General features: G+C 43.2%; 1 protein-coding gene across 11 annotated transcripts in view; it reads right to left on the bottom strand.

Moving 5' to 3' along the window:
* The window catches only part of LOC144506981 (bromo adjacent homology domain-containing 1 protein-like), a 67,224-nt gene extending 58,395 nt beyond the window's left edge, over window positions 1–8,829 (bottom strand). For 3 of the 11 annotated variants that reach the window (XR_013499997.1, XM_078233473.1, XM_078233479.1), the window contains exon 1: window positions 8,070–8,295. Coding sequence is in view for 4 of the 11 variants with exons in the window: in XM_078233470.1 (XP_078089596.1) it covers window positions 7,126–7,157 (32 nt within the window). In the remaining 7 variants the exon portion in view is untranslated. Of the gene's footprint in view, window positions 1–7,125; window positions 7,357–8,069; window positions 8,313–8,359; window positions 8,512–8,671 lie in introns of those variants that run through there. The other 8 variants (XR_013499995.1, XM_078233478.1, XR_013499996.1 and 5 more) reach the window with 7 other exon arrangements.
* Between the last annotated feature and the right edge of the window lie 8,571 nt (window positions 8,830–17,400).

The following is a 17,400-nucleotide window of genomic DNA, read 5'->3' as shown; positions in this document are numbered from 1 at the left end:
TGTGAAGATAAAACCAATATGGTCTACTTCCATGTTGTAATTTTTAAGCAATAAGAGATTGTTATTTGACATGCCTTCAGTCCCTTTCCTAATAAGCCAGTTCACTATTTCTAACAAATGTCATGTCACACCTTCACCAACTAGGCTACATTTTCAAAAATCAGGTCCTTCTTTTGATCTTCTTTCTTGCATTCTCCCCCAGCTGCATGTACAAACACCTCCACTCACTACAAAACAGCATTGATTAACTCAAGAGCTAATTACAGGCAATGTTAAGCACTTGCCCCAAGGCAAACTCTTGCTAAAGTGTTGTTGGAACATTCCAATTTGCAAGTTTCCTTCAAAAGTGATTTTAACTGATCATATAGATGGCCAATATTGATTTTTTTTTTTAGGGAAATCAGCCATCCAGCCAATGCTGCAAATGTTTCTATAGGGGGTTATTACAAAGCAGCACACAAACCTGCCACCCAGTGCATAGTTTAATGCTAGACAACATACAATACATAAGCTGACACTAAAAGAACATGCAAGAATGAGATACCCACTATAATCCCCATTGTACATACATAGATCTATTACATCAGAAATGGACAATGAATATGATATATACAGGAACACACCATTATTCACACAAACACACACCCCTTGCACCAAGTTAAGACAGATGAAGTTGTTGTACCACACGTTCAGCTGAGGTGAAAAAAGAATCAACTAAATTGAACGTCCCACATTTCAGTGCTTTGGAAATGGCAAACAGATGTCATATAGAGCTAAGCAAGCACAGCAGAGCCAGGATCCCAAGCAGGAGCCATCTCGAATATTTTTCACCGCTCTCTCCATTGATAACTGACCTTTAACTTCCCCCTCTCCTTTCAGGTCTTAGCTTGGCCAGATTATCAAACTTTTACATTCGTCACTGGTTTATGCAAGAACTGTATCCTTTACACTATCCACAATATAGAACTCTCCTTCTCCCCATCTCACTCCTAAGTCTGTGCTGAAGTACTGTTCCATCAGGGAATGAAGTTGAAACACAATAAATGGCCTCAGTGCCACTGTGTTGGGCAAGAGGAAAATCATCTACATCCCTTTGTTGATCATGATCGCATGGAACAACCCTCTCCTAAAAGTGCATGTGTGAGATACTGGCCAGTGAAGACACGATCAGGTGCATCTATGATGCTCCCCACCCTACCAGGATCTACACAAGTGACAACACTCACTGTTCAAAAACCTTTAGGTAGTGATGACAATTGATGCTAGAAACCCCAATGAGGGATCAACAACTAAAGAAATAGGCAGAAGTTTTAATGTGGAGTGAGGAGCGAGAAAAAGACAAAACACAAAAGTGATTACACAACATGCATTCTCTCCTCCAAATGCTCCCCTCCTCAAGAGTTGTGAACTTAGTGTTCTTGGGAAGTTAAATATTATCACCTCTACACTATACACAATCCTTTTAAAATAACTCTGCTTCCCCACCAACATTTTAAAAATCTGCATTCAATCAATAGGACATTCACAGGCAAAAGGTTAACCAACCCAGAATCAGGAGCACACAAATGCCCCATACACTAACAAGGCATAGGTGGGCTGTGATTGTCCTGACCATTGTGGCATCACATTCTGCCCAAAGCTTATAACCGGCCCAAGGCAATAAAGAAGCTAAAAGAGGCAGAAAGTCATTTTAGGCAGTTGGACATATTCCACAAGTGTTTTTTTTAAATCTTCTAGTCGTAGTGTATTTGCTCATCTCACAAACAGGCATTTTCCCCAATCGCATCAGCTACCCACTGCACAATATTGGTGCCAATTAGCCTGGATTTCAAATACCCTGCACCAGCTTCACCCAGTGCACACAAAGCAGCTTATAAGTGTAAGCATAAAGAAAAAAATTAACACAGTTCACAGATTTCTCCCCATTATCCTATTTTGTTACAACAGCATACACATCAAGTACATACTGTACCACAGCTGGATCCAGGTCAAGGAGGACAAGTGACTCTCCAAGTAGTGGGCATTTTACAAGTTGTCAATAAATTGCAGTTAACTCTCCTGCATCCTTGCACACAGGAGACAAGTCTGCCATCTGTCCCAAAGTTTTAAGTTTTCCTTTCCAAGGCAAATTCACTATCGTTCCACAAGGTTCAGCATCTCTAAACTGGCATGACACAAATACAACTAAATCAGTTTCTCCCTTCAGCTTCATACAATTCAATGTGAACCTCTTTAAATATCACACTATATTCACCACTTCTGCTTATACTCTCATTCTCCCACTCCACCTGTTTCCTCTCATTCTGTCTACTCTCAATCATCTTTACCCATCCTCTGACACACACTACTTACTCCAGTTTTATCTCTCCCTGCTGTCACTGGTTCAGTCTAGCTTCTTAGGAGACTAGTGTAGAGGTAGGGAAAAAAGTCAGAAAGGACACGTATCACTATTCCCCCATTCTTTATCGGGCCTTCACTTTTCATTTTCTATCCAAATACCTTGTACATTTTTACTCAAGTCAAAAATGAACAAGGATCAGAGCTGGAGCAGGAGAGTAAAAGCAGAATACTGACTAATCTTAACAAAACTATAAAACAAAACACTTCTGCATCAAAATTCAGACAGAATGGGGGAAGGAAAAGCTTTGCAATTTTTCACTTCCCCTCCCCTTAACATCAGTTTACTACATATTGCTCTCTTCCACTGAAGGTTGATCTTTGAAACCCTTCTCTAAAGAAATACCTTGGTACCTGTACTCTCTCCTGAAATCCCTACCTAAAACTCAGCAACAATACTAAGTACTTTGCCAAAGCATTCAACCTTTTGTCTTCTAAATGACAAGACATTGGACAAGGTTGTTCAATTCACCTACATATTCCCCCACTTAAGTCACCATGCTTTATAGCAAAACTCTCCTGTCAGGTTTCACCTTAGCCTCACCCCCAACTTCTCCATTATCTTTTCATTAGAGGACTCCACCATTACCTCCTGCCACACTTTAAAGTCCTCAGCTGGGTTGGAACACCCAAAGTAATGCAAGTGGATAATGGGGATCCTCTAAGATGGGGTATATCTGGATTTCAGAAATGTATTTGATAAGGTGTCACACAGGTTAATACATGGAGTTTGGGGTAATTTATTAGCCTGGACAGAAGACAGAGAGCTGGGATAAATGGGTCTTTTTCTGGTTGGCAAAATGTAACTAGTAGGTTGCCACATGGTTCACTCGTCAGGCCCCAGCTATTTATAATCTATATCAATGACTTGGAAACAGGATAGAAGGTAAATTTTGGCATTTAAATGTTACTGCAACTACACAAGGCATTGGTGAGACCGTACCTGGAGTACTGTGTACAGTTTTGGTCCCCTTATTTGAGGAAGGAAGTAGTAGCATTTGAGGCAGTTCAGAGGAGGTTCACTAGATTGATTCCAGAGACGAGAGGTTTGGCTTATGAAAAGAAACTGAGCAGTTTAGGCCTATGCTCTCTAGAGTTTAGAGGAAATCTAATTGAGGTATGCAAGATAATAAAAGGTATTGACAAAGTAGACATAGAATGGATGCTTCCTCTTGTGGGGAAATCTAGAACAAGAAGTCATAATTTTAGGATAAGGGGTAGCAGATTTAAAACAGAGATGAGGAGAAACCACTTTTTACAAAGGGTCATGAATCTATGGAATTCACTGCCCTAGATTGCAGTGGATGCTGAGACATTAAGTTAGAAGAGGATATAGAATAATTTTTATCAATAATGGGTTGAAGGGTTATGGAGAGCAGACAGGAATGTGAATTTGAGGCCAAGACAAGCCATGATCGTATTGAATTGCAGAACAGGCTCACTCCACTCACTTAGCCTTTCATAAGCTGTGATTTACCCTCATGAATTGCACCCTGCATTCCCACAGTTCCTCTCTTCTAAATTCTCACCTTCAGTTTTCCTAATCAAAATATGGCCATGTCTTCCACCTCATCATTGCACAAATCCCCATCATCCAAATGTTTCATCTGAGCAAACTGTCTTTGCCATTATCAAACCCAGCATACTCATGCCACTTGAGTCAACTATCCAGCTTCTTTTCAATACCTGCGGCCCATCAGATAATTTTCCTACTTACATTCTGCTAGTATAATAACCACCTCCATGACTCAGATCCAATGCCTACAGTCTTGAGCACATACAGCACATGGCAGCACTAAATATGGTTCAAAACAACATTTACCACTTTACTAAACATTGCTACAATGTCAGGAGTGCAATGGAAGGAGTAAAAATAACAAATTCCTTTTCGCTCTTCTCTTCTGCCCTCTACCCAAACTTCCATTTTCATCTAATTATACTAAGTAAAAGCATATTGTGAATTCATTAGTTAGAAAATAATGTGTCGCCCATTCCCTCCCTTCCCAAACTCTCATTCACTCATCCCCACATCTTCCTACAATACCGCTCTTACCCCCTTTGTGTCTCTGCCTCCTTCACTCCAGCATCATTCCTTTCTGTTATGATCTCTCCTTCTCCAATTTTTCCTACTCCATACAACTACCAAACACTTTCATAAGACCACATTCCAGATTCTTTTCAAGCCAAGAAACCCAAGATTGTGCCATCTTTCCTCAAACTCAAACCTTTGACACAATAATTGGTTCTTCTCTGCACTACTTTCAACATTCTTCCCCACTCAGTATCTCACTTATCATTCTTTTGTATTATTCAATATCCCCTTTTCATCACTCCTCCCTTGCCCCTCACTAATTATTTTCACAATTGTTTTTTGCATCTTTTCCTCTTCAGCTTTCACCTCCTCACATTAATATCTCATTCTCTCCCTTTTTCCATTTCCTCCTTCTTACTCTCTACTGCATTCACTCTCCTCCTTCCTTACTATTTCTCTCTGCTCTTCACACCTCCCCTAACTTTTCCACTTCCTTCCATTCTTCATTGGTCATCATTTTCTCCTCCCCATCCACTTCCAGCATCTGCCTTTCTTCACTTACTTTTTCATCATCCTTTTCTCTCCCATGTCTTCCTGCCACACCGTATCTTCCCCGATTCTGAATTTCCTCCTGTCTTCCCCATGTGAGCCCTTGAACTCCTGCTCCTCCTCCCCCCCCCCCCCCCCCCCCACCACCATTACTCCTACTTCCTCTCACTTTCCTTCTCCTTCCCTTGCTCATTTCGTTCTCTCCTCAATTTATATTACTTTCCTCTTTGGTCACTTACCTTTCTGATCTAGGTCTCCTTTTCGCTTCTTTATACACCTCTTCGCTGACCCATCACTCTCTCCCTCAGTTTCTATGCTCCCTTCTTTAATTCCCCTGCTAGCACTTCATTTTCATTCATCACATCCCCTTGCCTTTCCCTCCCACCTCCAGTCCTATTAATTTTCATCCTTCCACTGGCTCTTTACCTATCTTTCATCGTTCTCCTCATTCTGAACTTTTATTTCTCCCTTCTTTCTCTCTAGATTATGAAGGGGCTTGACACAATAGGTACTAAGAGATTATTTTTCCTGGCTGAGGAATGTAGAAAAACCAAGGCACAGTTTCAGGAGAAGGGCCCACCATTTAGGAGTGAGATCAGAGAAATTTCTTCATGCAAAGAGTTGCAAATCTTTGGAATTTTCTGCCGTCATTGATTATATTTAAGGCTGAGATACACAGATTTTTGGTATCTTGGAGAATCAAATGATAGGGAGGTAGGTGGGAAAATGGGGTTGAAGCCTCAGATCAGCCATGATCAGACTGAATGGCAGAGCAGGCTCAATGGGATATATGGTCTTCATCTGCTCTTATTATGTTTATTCTCATCTTCCCTCCTTTATGTCACACCACGTCATGCTTTTCTCTCTCATCCTTGCAGACTTCTTCACAATTCTCTCAATTTTTCCTCCTTTCCTCTTACTTTTCCCCTGTCCACTCTCCATTGCTCTCCCCCACCCCCCCCCCCTCCAACATTTGCTGTAGTGTCTTCCTTTATCCTTTTCTCCTCTATCTTGCTCTTCCCATTACCCCTCACTTTTGTGCTCTGCCTTTGCCACCTCGCTCCTTCCATCTTCATTCTGCTTACCGCACCACTACTGCCTGTCCTCCTTCTCAATTTCCTACATTGGGTCACTGTCATCATTCCCCTCCCTTCGCAGTCCTCTCTCTTTATCCTTCCCTCCCTTCACCTTTTTTTTATCTCCTGCTTCCCTTCCCTCACTTTCTCCTTCACTCTTGCCATGACAACATTCCCCCCCCCCTTTACCCGTCTCTCATGCTCATCTCCCTCTCATTTTGTCTCAGCCCATCTGTCTGATTTTACATTTTCTCTTTCACTTCTTCCCTCTCGTTTTCTTCTTCACACCTTCTTTCACTTTTTCCACTCTCCGCGGTTGTTTCCTCCAACCCCCTGAAGGCTCCTCGAACCTTTCTTCTCTCCCTCTTAAACATCGCTCCCCACCCGAGTCGTTCACTTTCTCCTCCATTCACCATTCCACCGCCGCCCCCCCTCCCCTCCAGGGCTTCGGCTACGGGAGATGGGGGCGAGAGAGCGAGAGTCGGGACTCTGATAGAGTGTGAGAGAGAGAGAGAGGAAGGCCCTGTCCCTGCCCTTTGCACACAATCCGGCCCCGGTGTTGGCGGGGGTTAATCAGCATTGCCGGGCCGCCCGGGTTATTACTCCCCTCAGAGTGGGGCCGGCCATTGGGGTTGGCGAATCTGGGCCTGGCGCCACACGGACGGCGGTTAGGGTCGAACCCCGTGCAGGGTGGCTCGCGCGGGCGGACAGCCAAGCCGCGCGCGCGCGCGCGGGGGGGGGGGGGGGGGAGTGCTGTCCAACTACCATCGCTCGCGCCCGGCCGCGGCCTGTCAGTCAATCACCCCCCCGGGGCCGGATTAATCCTGGTTTGTGTGTGTTTTTTTAAATTCAAAATTGCATCCTTCCCCTTTCGGGAAAAACAACTTCCGAAAGCTGCACCCCGGGTGACTCGCTGCATTGCACCGACGGGGACGGTGCATCCATCCCCCCCCCCCCTTTTGGATCGGTGCGTCCGATTTTGGCGACCGTTGCGACCGCCGCGCACCGATCCCCGGGCGGCCGCCAGCCAGTCCCTGGGCTCGCGCTGATTGACAGGCTTTGACAACTTACCTGGGGCTGGAGCCGCTGGCGGGGCCACACATCTAAAACCCTCGGCCGGGGAAGGGAGAGGTAGGCTACCACACAACCATTTCCTCTCTTTGAGCTGTTGTGTTGTTTTCCTTTCTTCACAAAAAGCAGCAACTTTTTTTTAAAAAACAACGCCCCCCACCACCACACACAACACACACCCCCTCTCTCTCAGCCCAGCTTGCCCTGCGCCATGTTGTTTTTTTTGGTGGTGGGTAATATTACGTGCGCGAAAAAGAAAGAAAAATTAAATTTGCATAACAAAAGTAAAAGTAACGGTTGCCATATGGGCCGCGGTAATGGATAAATAATGATGGAGGCGGAGATTGGGGGGGGGGGTGTGGAGAATGTCTTATAGAAAGTACTCCCCCCATCCCCATCACGACCAAAGCGTGGGGGATTCGGCCCTCTTCTCTAACAGCACGATAACCTTTGCCTCCTCCCTTCAACATACACACAGAATAGACCAGTTCCACTCCCTTTCCCGGAATAAAAATGCAAAACCAACTAACAGAGAGCAGCATTGTGAGTGGGATCACTTCCCGATTGCAAATAATCGATCGATTGCAATGTGCTTCCCCTGTTTGCAGAGGGAGTCAAGAAACGACCTGGGTTTTTCTCATTTTTTTCCCTCTGTCTCTCCCTTGTACCGTCTGGTCAACAAGGAAGCCAATGTTTTTTTTTTAAAATAACACCACACTTCTGCACAAACTTGCCCTGCACTCAAAAACAACAACAACAACAAAGTGCGAGGGTTGGATTTTCAGACGGGACTTAATTGTTGTTTTTGTTTCGCATTTTTTTGTAATGGGAGGAGGGGGAGGAGGAGGAGGAGGAGGAGGGGGGGGGGTAGAAAGAGAGAAGGAACCGATCAGCTGCAAGTGCATCAGTGGGTGGTGTGCGAAACCCCGGTCACCGTACTGTACCTTGTGTCGAAGTTTGCAAGAGACGGCGAGGCACGCACTTCAATCTCCAGCACATTCTTTATCTCTCTCTCTCTTCCTCCCCCCCCCCCCCCCTTTCCTTTGCCTACCCTACCCACATCTTTATCTCTCTCTCTCTATCCACCGACCTGAGAGCTTCAGGAGTCCGGCACCACTTCAATTGGCGATTCAACACCCACCCCCAGAGAAAGAAAACATGTCATGCTCCGCTTCCGGGAACGTGACTTCGCCGGGAGCTGGAATGTAACATTCTGCAAATCACGCACACGTACATACGATTTCCCCGTCCCTTTCATCGAAAAATAAAGATGAAAAAGTGATGATTAACCACCGAGAGGCGCGTCGAGAATGCACTAAGTCCCCCTCCACAACAACAACAACAACGTCAGGCCACCTAAGAAGAAATCTGGACTGTTGACAGAGCATCCCCCTCAACGTGAGACAAGTCAAATTCACCCCTCACCCTTACGCCTTGGTGCTGGCGTTACTGCGCCATCTCCGGACACGGGCCAAGAGCAGATTTGTCCCACTTCCACCCGCCAACCCCCTCCCAACATGCAGTAAACACGCAAACCAGTCTCCACCTGCTCGATCCAGCCTTTGCTGCTGCGGTCAACACTTGCTCATTACTGGCGATAAAAGTTCGCAAACCCGTCGGTCTCTCTAACAAAAAAAACACGGAACCATGCGCATGAGCTCAACAAAGCTGAGGCAAATGTTTGGCAAATCTTTTATCTTGTTTGGAGCGCACCACGTGTAACATAATCAGGTTACTCGTACATGACATCACCATGATAAAGTGACACATGATTCTCCAGGCTCTTTTCCCAAGCGAACAAACAAAATCAGCTACCCGTTTATACATGAAAACTGTACCCCCTTTAAGGCAAGACTGTCCATTGAATCTCTGGACCGATGAACTCCCCACACGCACAAACTCCCTGTTATAAGGGACAAACTCCTCTCAGGTTGAACCAGACTCCACTGCCTTGGCCATTCTAATTTCACTCTTAAGCGGACCCCATGTCTTCTTCATTACCAAGCCTTCCTTTTAGTTTAATTTCATTATATTATCCATGTGCACACCTTCTTCCCGGACCCCTCTCTTCCCTATCTCTTGCAGACTTGCAGCCTTCCCTGACTGCTTTCCTCCAACCTTGAGCCCTTGTCCAGCATCCATTTCAGTCGTGGCTCAGTTGGTATCATTTGCATCTAAGTCAGGAGGTTGTGGGTTCCAAGTTCCAACTCAGGACTTCAGCTCAAAAAACTAGAACTGGAAACATGCAATGCTTGCTGCACTGTCAGACTTGTTGTCTTTCGGATGAGACATTAAACCAAGGCCCTATCTTTTCTCTCAAACGGATATAAAAGATAGTGATATTAATCCAAAGGAGGTTAGGGGAGTACCCTGGACAATATTTGCCTCTTGCTTATCACAAACAGTTTATCTGGTCATTATTACATTGCTGTATGTGGGAGCTTGCCTTGAGCAAATTGGCTGCTGAATTTTCCATATTGCAACAGTGAAATGTGATGCTTCAAAATTACCTCATTGGCTATAAAGCATTTTGGATGTCATGAGGTCATAAAAGATGTTATATAAATGCCAGACTTTTTCACCATTGCAGCGTACCATCTGGAGCCTCATTCCGGTTGTTTTTTTCAAAATAAACATCTCCTGTTTGCCTTCTATTAAATCCTTCCTTTAAACCTACCTCTTTGACTAACCTCTTGGTCATCTCTCCTAGTATTTATTTCTTCTTCAGATGTGCTGCTTTTCCAACTGACCAATAGTGATTACATTTCCAAACGTCTTCAATTGTTTTAAACTACTTTGGCACATCTTGAGGTCATGAAAGAGGTTTTAAAAAAATATTGCCTGCACTTATAACCCCCTCCATTACACATTCTCAACAGTGTGTAACTCATCACATTCCAAAGATATGTCTCTAAAATTAGTCCTCTTAACCTTTAACCTCTTTCTTTACCAGTTATTCCAAAAGCTCTTTTTTTAAGTAGATTAAACATTGGGAGTTTTATTTCACATACTCGCTGTGGCAAAAACCTCTAACTTCAGATATTGCTTTGGACTTATTAATATTTCAGTTGTGCCCTTTAGACCCACATCCACAGTTTAAATTACACCCATTATCACATCATTTTTAAAATCTCAATCCTATCTCTCCTCATTCTTCCTTTCTCCAATGAAGCGATGTCCTGCTCAGTATGTATTATCTTAAGTTCTTGCTATCTTCACTGAACCATCTCTATTGAATCAATGCCTTTTAAAGATGTGACAATATTCTAATTGTGTTCCAACTATTTTCAATGGTCAAGTAGCCTGTTTCGAATTGTAAATAATGCCCTTAAGTTACCTTTCCTTAATTACGAACAGCTTCAGATTGACCAATACTGATTCTTTCCAGCACTATAGATTACTCAAGGTACACATTGCAATGTATTTTGCAATTGCATTTCTTCAGCAAACAACAGCAAAATGGGATTCCATTAGTTTTCATCAAAAATTGGGTGCTGCATCTACTGAGCTTCAAAGCTCATCATTTAACTTCCCTCGTGGACAAAAGTTTTAGAAACTGGATATGTCATGCAATTGTAAATACACTCCCCTCCACTAGCTGATGGGTTTGTGTGTGAATATGACTCACGGAGTTGGCAATACATGGATAGAATCGATTTCTGACTGGATTGGCTCATACTTTATTTTTCATAGGTATTTTCAGTTCCCTTGGCAGTATAAGTTGCATGCCTAACTCAGCATAACCTGGTCCCTAATTAATAATAGAGAGCACTGCAATAGCACAGACACCTCTGGAGTTTATTCATGCTTCATAGGCATTGATTGTTTATTTTTGAAGGGTTGTTGAGTTTTGAAGAAGTCAAGAAAGAAATGGGGGTCATTTTAATCCACGCGTGGATTTGGGTTAGGTGGGAAACAACAATTTTTTAAAAATCAAAATCAAACTGAATCTACCCACTTCTGGACTTAACAGAGAGAGAACAATGGGGGTGGGGTAGTGGTAGGCAGCCAACCAATCTCATTTAAATATTCTACTAAGGCTGCATGTCTTAAGATATTATCCCTGTTCAAGGTCAACACTGGGCGGCCAGGCTCTCTTTACCTCAGAAAACTCAACTGCTGGAGGAAAGTGAGGACTACTGCATGAAACACGTAGATACTTTTTCAGCATTGCTTGTGGGCTAGGAGGAGCAGAAGTTTTCTCCCACACCAATCCCCAGCCATCCAAGCTTCCTTGTCAACCTCCCTCGCAACTGGATGAGCTCCCAATCTCACAGCCCAATGCCCTCCCAATCTCCTCCACATCCCACAATATCCTCCCTGCTCTTGCCTCCCTCCAGCTCTTCCATGGACCTATGTGATCTTCTCTAGGCTATTACCCCCACAATATCCTCTATGGGCCTCCTGTGATCTTCCACAGTCCTCCCCAACTCTCTGCGTATAGTCCATTGATGTCTCCTTCTGACTGCTCCCATCTCCCCCATTGATGCCCCCACCCTCACAACCGATTTCTCCCTATCTCATATCTGTGCCTGGCCATGGCCTGGTGCCACAGACTATTCACCTGACAGACAGTCAGCCTTTCAATCTGGCAAAATGGTCATCAGATTCTGCTGTTAAATTTGGAAGAACCCTCTCAGACTTCCCTACACAAATCCCTCATTTTTTGAGTTGAAAATGATCAGGTTGTGGTGTATTGCATTGAATAGTTTTGACAGGAAACACCTTGCCCTGGCATACATCAAAATATTACATTTGAAAATTGTTAGATTCAGAAGTGCTGGATTTATAAGATATTGAGCATGACCAGAATCTATAATACTTACGTTTTCTGTTACTAATGATGCAGAGCATAAGCCAGCAGTACAAATTGGCTTCTTTGTCAAGAGATATAATAGGCTGATAATAACACTTCATCTGGTGATGATTTTTAAGCCCTCTTGACTTCAGGCTTAAACACAGCTTGACATGAAATTTATCGTATTGATGTTCATGGGTTGTACAAAACCTGTTAAAATAGATTTCCAATGTAACTACTCAGAAAGTATGGATCTCATCTGAGGGAGCACTACATAGTCTGAAGTGCCTTCTTTCTGAAGAGACAATAAACTGAGGTCCACCCTCTCAGGTGGCCATCTTCTACGAAATGATTTTGAAAAAGAGCAGGGGAGCTATTCCTGGTATCCTGGCCAAAATTTATATCTCAATCAATATCATAAAAACAGATTATATGGTCATTATTACATTGTGGGATCTTGTGTGCAAATGGGTTGCTGCATTTCCTTCATTACAACAACATAGTCAAGACTATTTTGCTTTGCTGTAAAGTGCTTTGGGATGTCTTGAGACACTATGTAAATAGAAGTCTTACATTGTGCTTTAATGAATTCGAGTGGGACATTGGACCATACAGTCCAAGAATGTCCTGGGCTTGAACGCTGGTTTTGAGTTACTGATCACAGAATGCTTATGAGGGTGCTACAGATAGGACTCAATTTGCTCAGGGCAAGCTGGGGTAAAAAAAAACCTTGAGTTTTCACTTTTGATTGCTGATTGCTGTTGAAGTACACTAATCTTGGGCAACGTCAATCATATTTTCTTAGGTTCTGCACACCATTTACATGCCACACAGTTTGGAGCTCAAGGAAACCTCAAGTCCTACTGAGCAGAACCAAAGAATGAGTAACATGACAAAAGTTGAAGCTTTCTTGGCCCCCTTGGAAATCCCAAAGATGGGATAATCTAAAAAATTATTCACTATTATCTGTTTTCTTATTAGAGGTCCTCAAGGAGAAAGCAAACAATGTCTCTTCCACAGAGAGCCTAATGAGGTCTCTTCCAAGCTTAATTAATTTCTGCAAAACATTCTCAGTTCTGTATGGTAATCAAGCAAAAAACAGCAATTAACCAGTTACCTAATGTGTGTTAATCAATGTCATATCATACAATTACCAAAAGATGAGGAAATGGCATTTAACCCCACAAATATCTTAGAACACTATGTTTTCCTTTATTCTTTATGAGAATCTTCCTTTTTTGGATACTTTTCTGTCTCTTTCTTGAGTCCCCCCATATTATGCAGCATCATAGAACCTTACAACACATAAGGAGGCCATCTGGCCCGTTGTACCTGTGCTGACTCTTTGAAAGACCTCTCCAATTAGTCCCCCTGCCCCATTCTTTCCCCACAGTCCTACAAATATTTATTTTGCAAGTATTTATCTGATTCCATTTTGATAGTTGCTACTGAATTTTCTATCACCCCTCTTTCAGGCGGTGCATTCCAAATCATGCGTAAATTCAAAAAATAAAAATATATCTATCCCCTGGTTCTTTTGTGAGTTATTTTAAAGCTGTGTCATCTGCTCACCAATTCTCATCATTGATAAATGCAGAAAAATGTTCCCAGTTTCCCTCTTTTTCCTTCTGATTACATCTCACCCACAGATTGGAGTTATTTTGGGCTCTTCGGATGTACACTGTAGAACTACTGGCAAATTTGACTGCTGATCTCCTTGAGAAACACTTGACTTAATCTCTCATGAATGCAATAGGTAAATTGGTACGTTGTCAGACAATGTAATAAATAGGGAGAAGAGAGAGGCCTACCTAATGAGACCATTCAGAACAGTTATAGTCAGAATACAATCACTTTACTTTATGGACTAGAGCAGTCTAAATTACCAATACTCTAAATGCCCAATTATGATCCCAGTTATGATAGTATTCATTAAGCTGCAAAGCGGTAGAGGAAAGAGTATAATTGGGAACATATGAAATAAGAACAGGAGTAAACCACATGACCTATCAAGCCTGCTTCGCTATTCAAATGATCATGGCTGGTCTTCTGCCTCAATTGCAAAGATGATGGCATTGTGATAATATTGCTAGACTCGTGATCCCAAGGCCCAGGTTCATACTCTGGAAACCTGGGTTAACATCTCACCATAACAGCTGGTCTAGTATAAATTTAATTAATTCATCATAGAATATGAAGATAGTCTCAATAATGGTGACCATGTTGTAAAAACTTATCTGGTTCACTACTGTCCCTGTAGGGAAGGAAATCTGTTGTCTTTACCCTTTATGTGACTTCAGACTGATAGCAATGTAGCTGACTCTCAACTGCCCTCTGAAAAAACCAAACAAGCCACTCAGTTCAAGAGCAATTAGGGATGGGCAATAAATGCTGGCCTTGCCAGCAATGCATATATATCCTACCTTATATATTGCGATTAAAACTGCGATCAAAACTGCATCCTGGAATGCTTAGTAAGTCAGGTCCCATCACACTGTGTTTCAATCTCAACTGCTAAGCCATCTCCTCAAATTCCATTGTTAACACATGTCAAGAATTGTAAAATAAAAGTAAAATACTGCCGTTGCTGTAAATTTGAAATAAAAAAAGTGTTGGAAATACTCAGCGAGTCTGGCAACATCTATGGAGAGAGAAACAGAATTAATGGCTGAAACCCTACCACCTCACACGCCACAGAATCAGCGTGGGATTGGGTCTGACTACTGAAATCTCCGTTGATCTCAGGTGGGAATTTCTGGTCTCGACCGAGCGAGGCCGTAAAATCTAGCCCATTGTTTCAAGTCCACCGATACTGATGGACCTGCTGAGTATTTCCAGCACTTTCTGGTTTTATTATGTTGAGATAACACTTCCTTTACGGTTGATGATAAAACCTGGAAACTGAATGCTATTTCTTCTGGAAGCTGTGAATTCATTATCACATAGACTCAGGTTGCTGATCCAGATTATGAAAGGGTTAAAGGCAAATGAATATTACATCTCAGAGGGTAAGAAAAATCACATGCATACATGCACAAGTGCGCACACATAGGCATTTCAGTTACAACTTTAAAATCCATCGTCAAAAGTTACTTAGTAGTACCGCCACTGATCAAGTTGGCTGAGTCCTGTACAGCACAACATAAAAGGTGAGAAAATCAACACAAGGGAAATATCTGTCCTCATCAATCTACCTGTAAGGGATGCATTTGTCCATGACAGTATTGAAAGAAGTGACTGCCACACAGTCTTTGTGGAGATGATGTTCCTTCTTCACACAGGGTATATCCTCCATTGTGTTGTGTGTTGTCATGACTGTGTTAGTACAGAATGGCTCAAAACAGGGCATCTATGAGGTACTGTGTGCCATCAGCAGCAGCTGAATTGTCTTCAACCACAATATGTAACTTGGTATATCTTTCTCAGCACCATTACAATGAAGCATAGAAACTTGGAAAATAGAAGCTAGAATGGGCCATTCAGCCCTTTGAGCCAGCTCTGCCATTCATTTTGATAATGGTTGATCATCAAATTCAATATCCTGTTCCCGCCTCTCTCCTTATCCCTTGATTCTTTTAGCCCCAAGAGCTATATCTAATTTCTTATTGAAATCACACCACATTTTGGCCTCAACTACTTTCTTTGGAAATAAATTCCAAGATTCACCACTCTCTGGGTGAAGAAACTTCTCCTCACCTCAGTCCTAAAAGGTTTACCCCTTATCTCAAACTATGACCCTAGCAGTGGCACAGTAGTTAGCACTGCTGCCTCACAGCGCCAGGGACCCGGGTTCGATTCCCAGCTTGGTCACTGTCTGTGTGGAGTTTGCACGTTCTCCCTGTGTCTGCGTGGGTTTCCTCCCACAGTCCAAAGATGTGCAGGTTAGGCGCATTGGCCATGCTAAATTCTCCCTCAGTGTACCTGAACAGGTGCTGTTGTGTGGCGTTTAGAGGATTTTCACAGTAACTTCAATGTAGTGTGAATGTAAGCCTACTTGTGACACTAATGAATAAACTTTGTTAAACTTAGTTCTGGACTCACCCACCATTGGGAACATTCTTTCTGAATCTACCCTGTCTAATCGTGTTAGAATTTTATAAGTTACTATGAGATCCCTCTCACTCTTCTGAGCTCCAAAAATACAATCCTAACCAACTTAGTCTCTCCTCATATGACAGACCTGGCATCCCAGGAATCAGCCTGGTAAACCTTCGCTGCACTCCCTCTATAGCAAAGGCATCCTTCCTCAGATAAGGACACCAAAACTGCACACAATACTCCAACACCCTACACAATTGCGGTACAACATCCCTATTCCTGTACTCAGATCCTCTCACTATGAAGGCCAATATACCATTTGCCTTCTTTACTGCTTGCTGCACCTGCGTGCTTACCTTCAGCGACCTATGCACAAGGACACCAAGGTCTTGCTGAGTATCCACCTCTCTCAATTTACACCTATTCAAATAATAATCTGCCTTCCCATTATTGCTACTGAAGTGGATAACCTCACATTTATCCACATTATACTGCATCTGCCATGCATACGCCCACTCACTCAGCCTGTCCAAATCACACCGAAGCATCTCTGCATCCTCCTCACAGCTCACCCTCCCACCCAACTTTGTATCATCTGCAAATTTGGAGATAATACATTTAGTTTCCTCTTCCAAATTACCAATAATGTGAACAGTTGGGGTCCTAGCGCAGATCCCTGCAGTACCCTACAAGTCACTGTCTACCAATTGGAAAAAGATCCATTTTTTGCCAACTCTTTGCTTCCTATCTGCTAACCAGTTTTCTATCCATCTCAAGACACTGCCCACAATCCCATGCATTTTAACTTTACATAGTAGTCTGCTATGTAGACCATGTTGAAAGCCTTCTGAAAGTCTAAATAAACCACATCCACCAGTTCTCCTTGGTCAGCTGTACTAGTTACATCCTCAAAGAATTAAGAACATAAGAAATAGGAGCAGGAGTAGGCCATCTAGCCCCTCAAGCCTGCTCCGCCATTCAATAAGATCATGGCTGATCTGATAGTGGGTTCAGTTCCACTTATCATAGAAACCCTACAGTGCAGAAGGAGGCCATTCGGCCCATCGAGTCTGCACCAACCACAATCCCACCCAGGCCCTACCCCCACATATTTTACCCGCTAATCCCTCTAACCTACACATCCCAGGACTCTAAGGGGCAATTTTTAACCTGGCCAATCAACCTAACCCGCACATCTTTGGACTGTGGGAGGAAACCGGAGCACCCGGAGGAAACCCACGCAGACACGAGGAGAATGTGTAAACTCCACACAGACAGTGACCCGAGCCAGGAATCGAACCCAGGACCCTGGAGCTGTGAAGCAGCAGTGCTAACCACTGTGCTACCGTGCCGCCCGCCCGCTCCCCATAACCCTTAATTCCCTTAATGGTTAAAAATCTATCTATCTGTGACTTAAACACATTTAACGAGGTAGCCTC

This window comes from Mustelus asterias, chromosome 18 (genome assembly GCF_964213995.1).
Source record: "Mustelus asterias chromosome 18, sMusAst1.hap1.1, whole genome shotgun sequence".
NCBI classification, from domain to species: Eukaryota; Metazoa; Chordata; class Chondrichthyes; order Carcharhiniformes; family Triakidae; genus Mustelus; species Mustelus asterias.
This window is presented reverse-complemented; position numbering and strand designations above follow the sequence as displayed.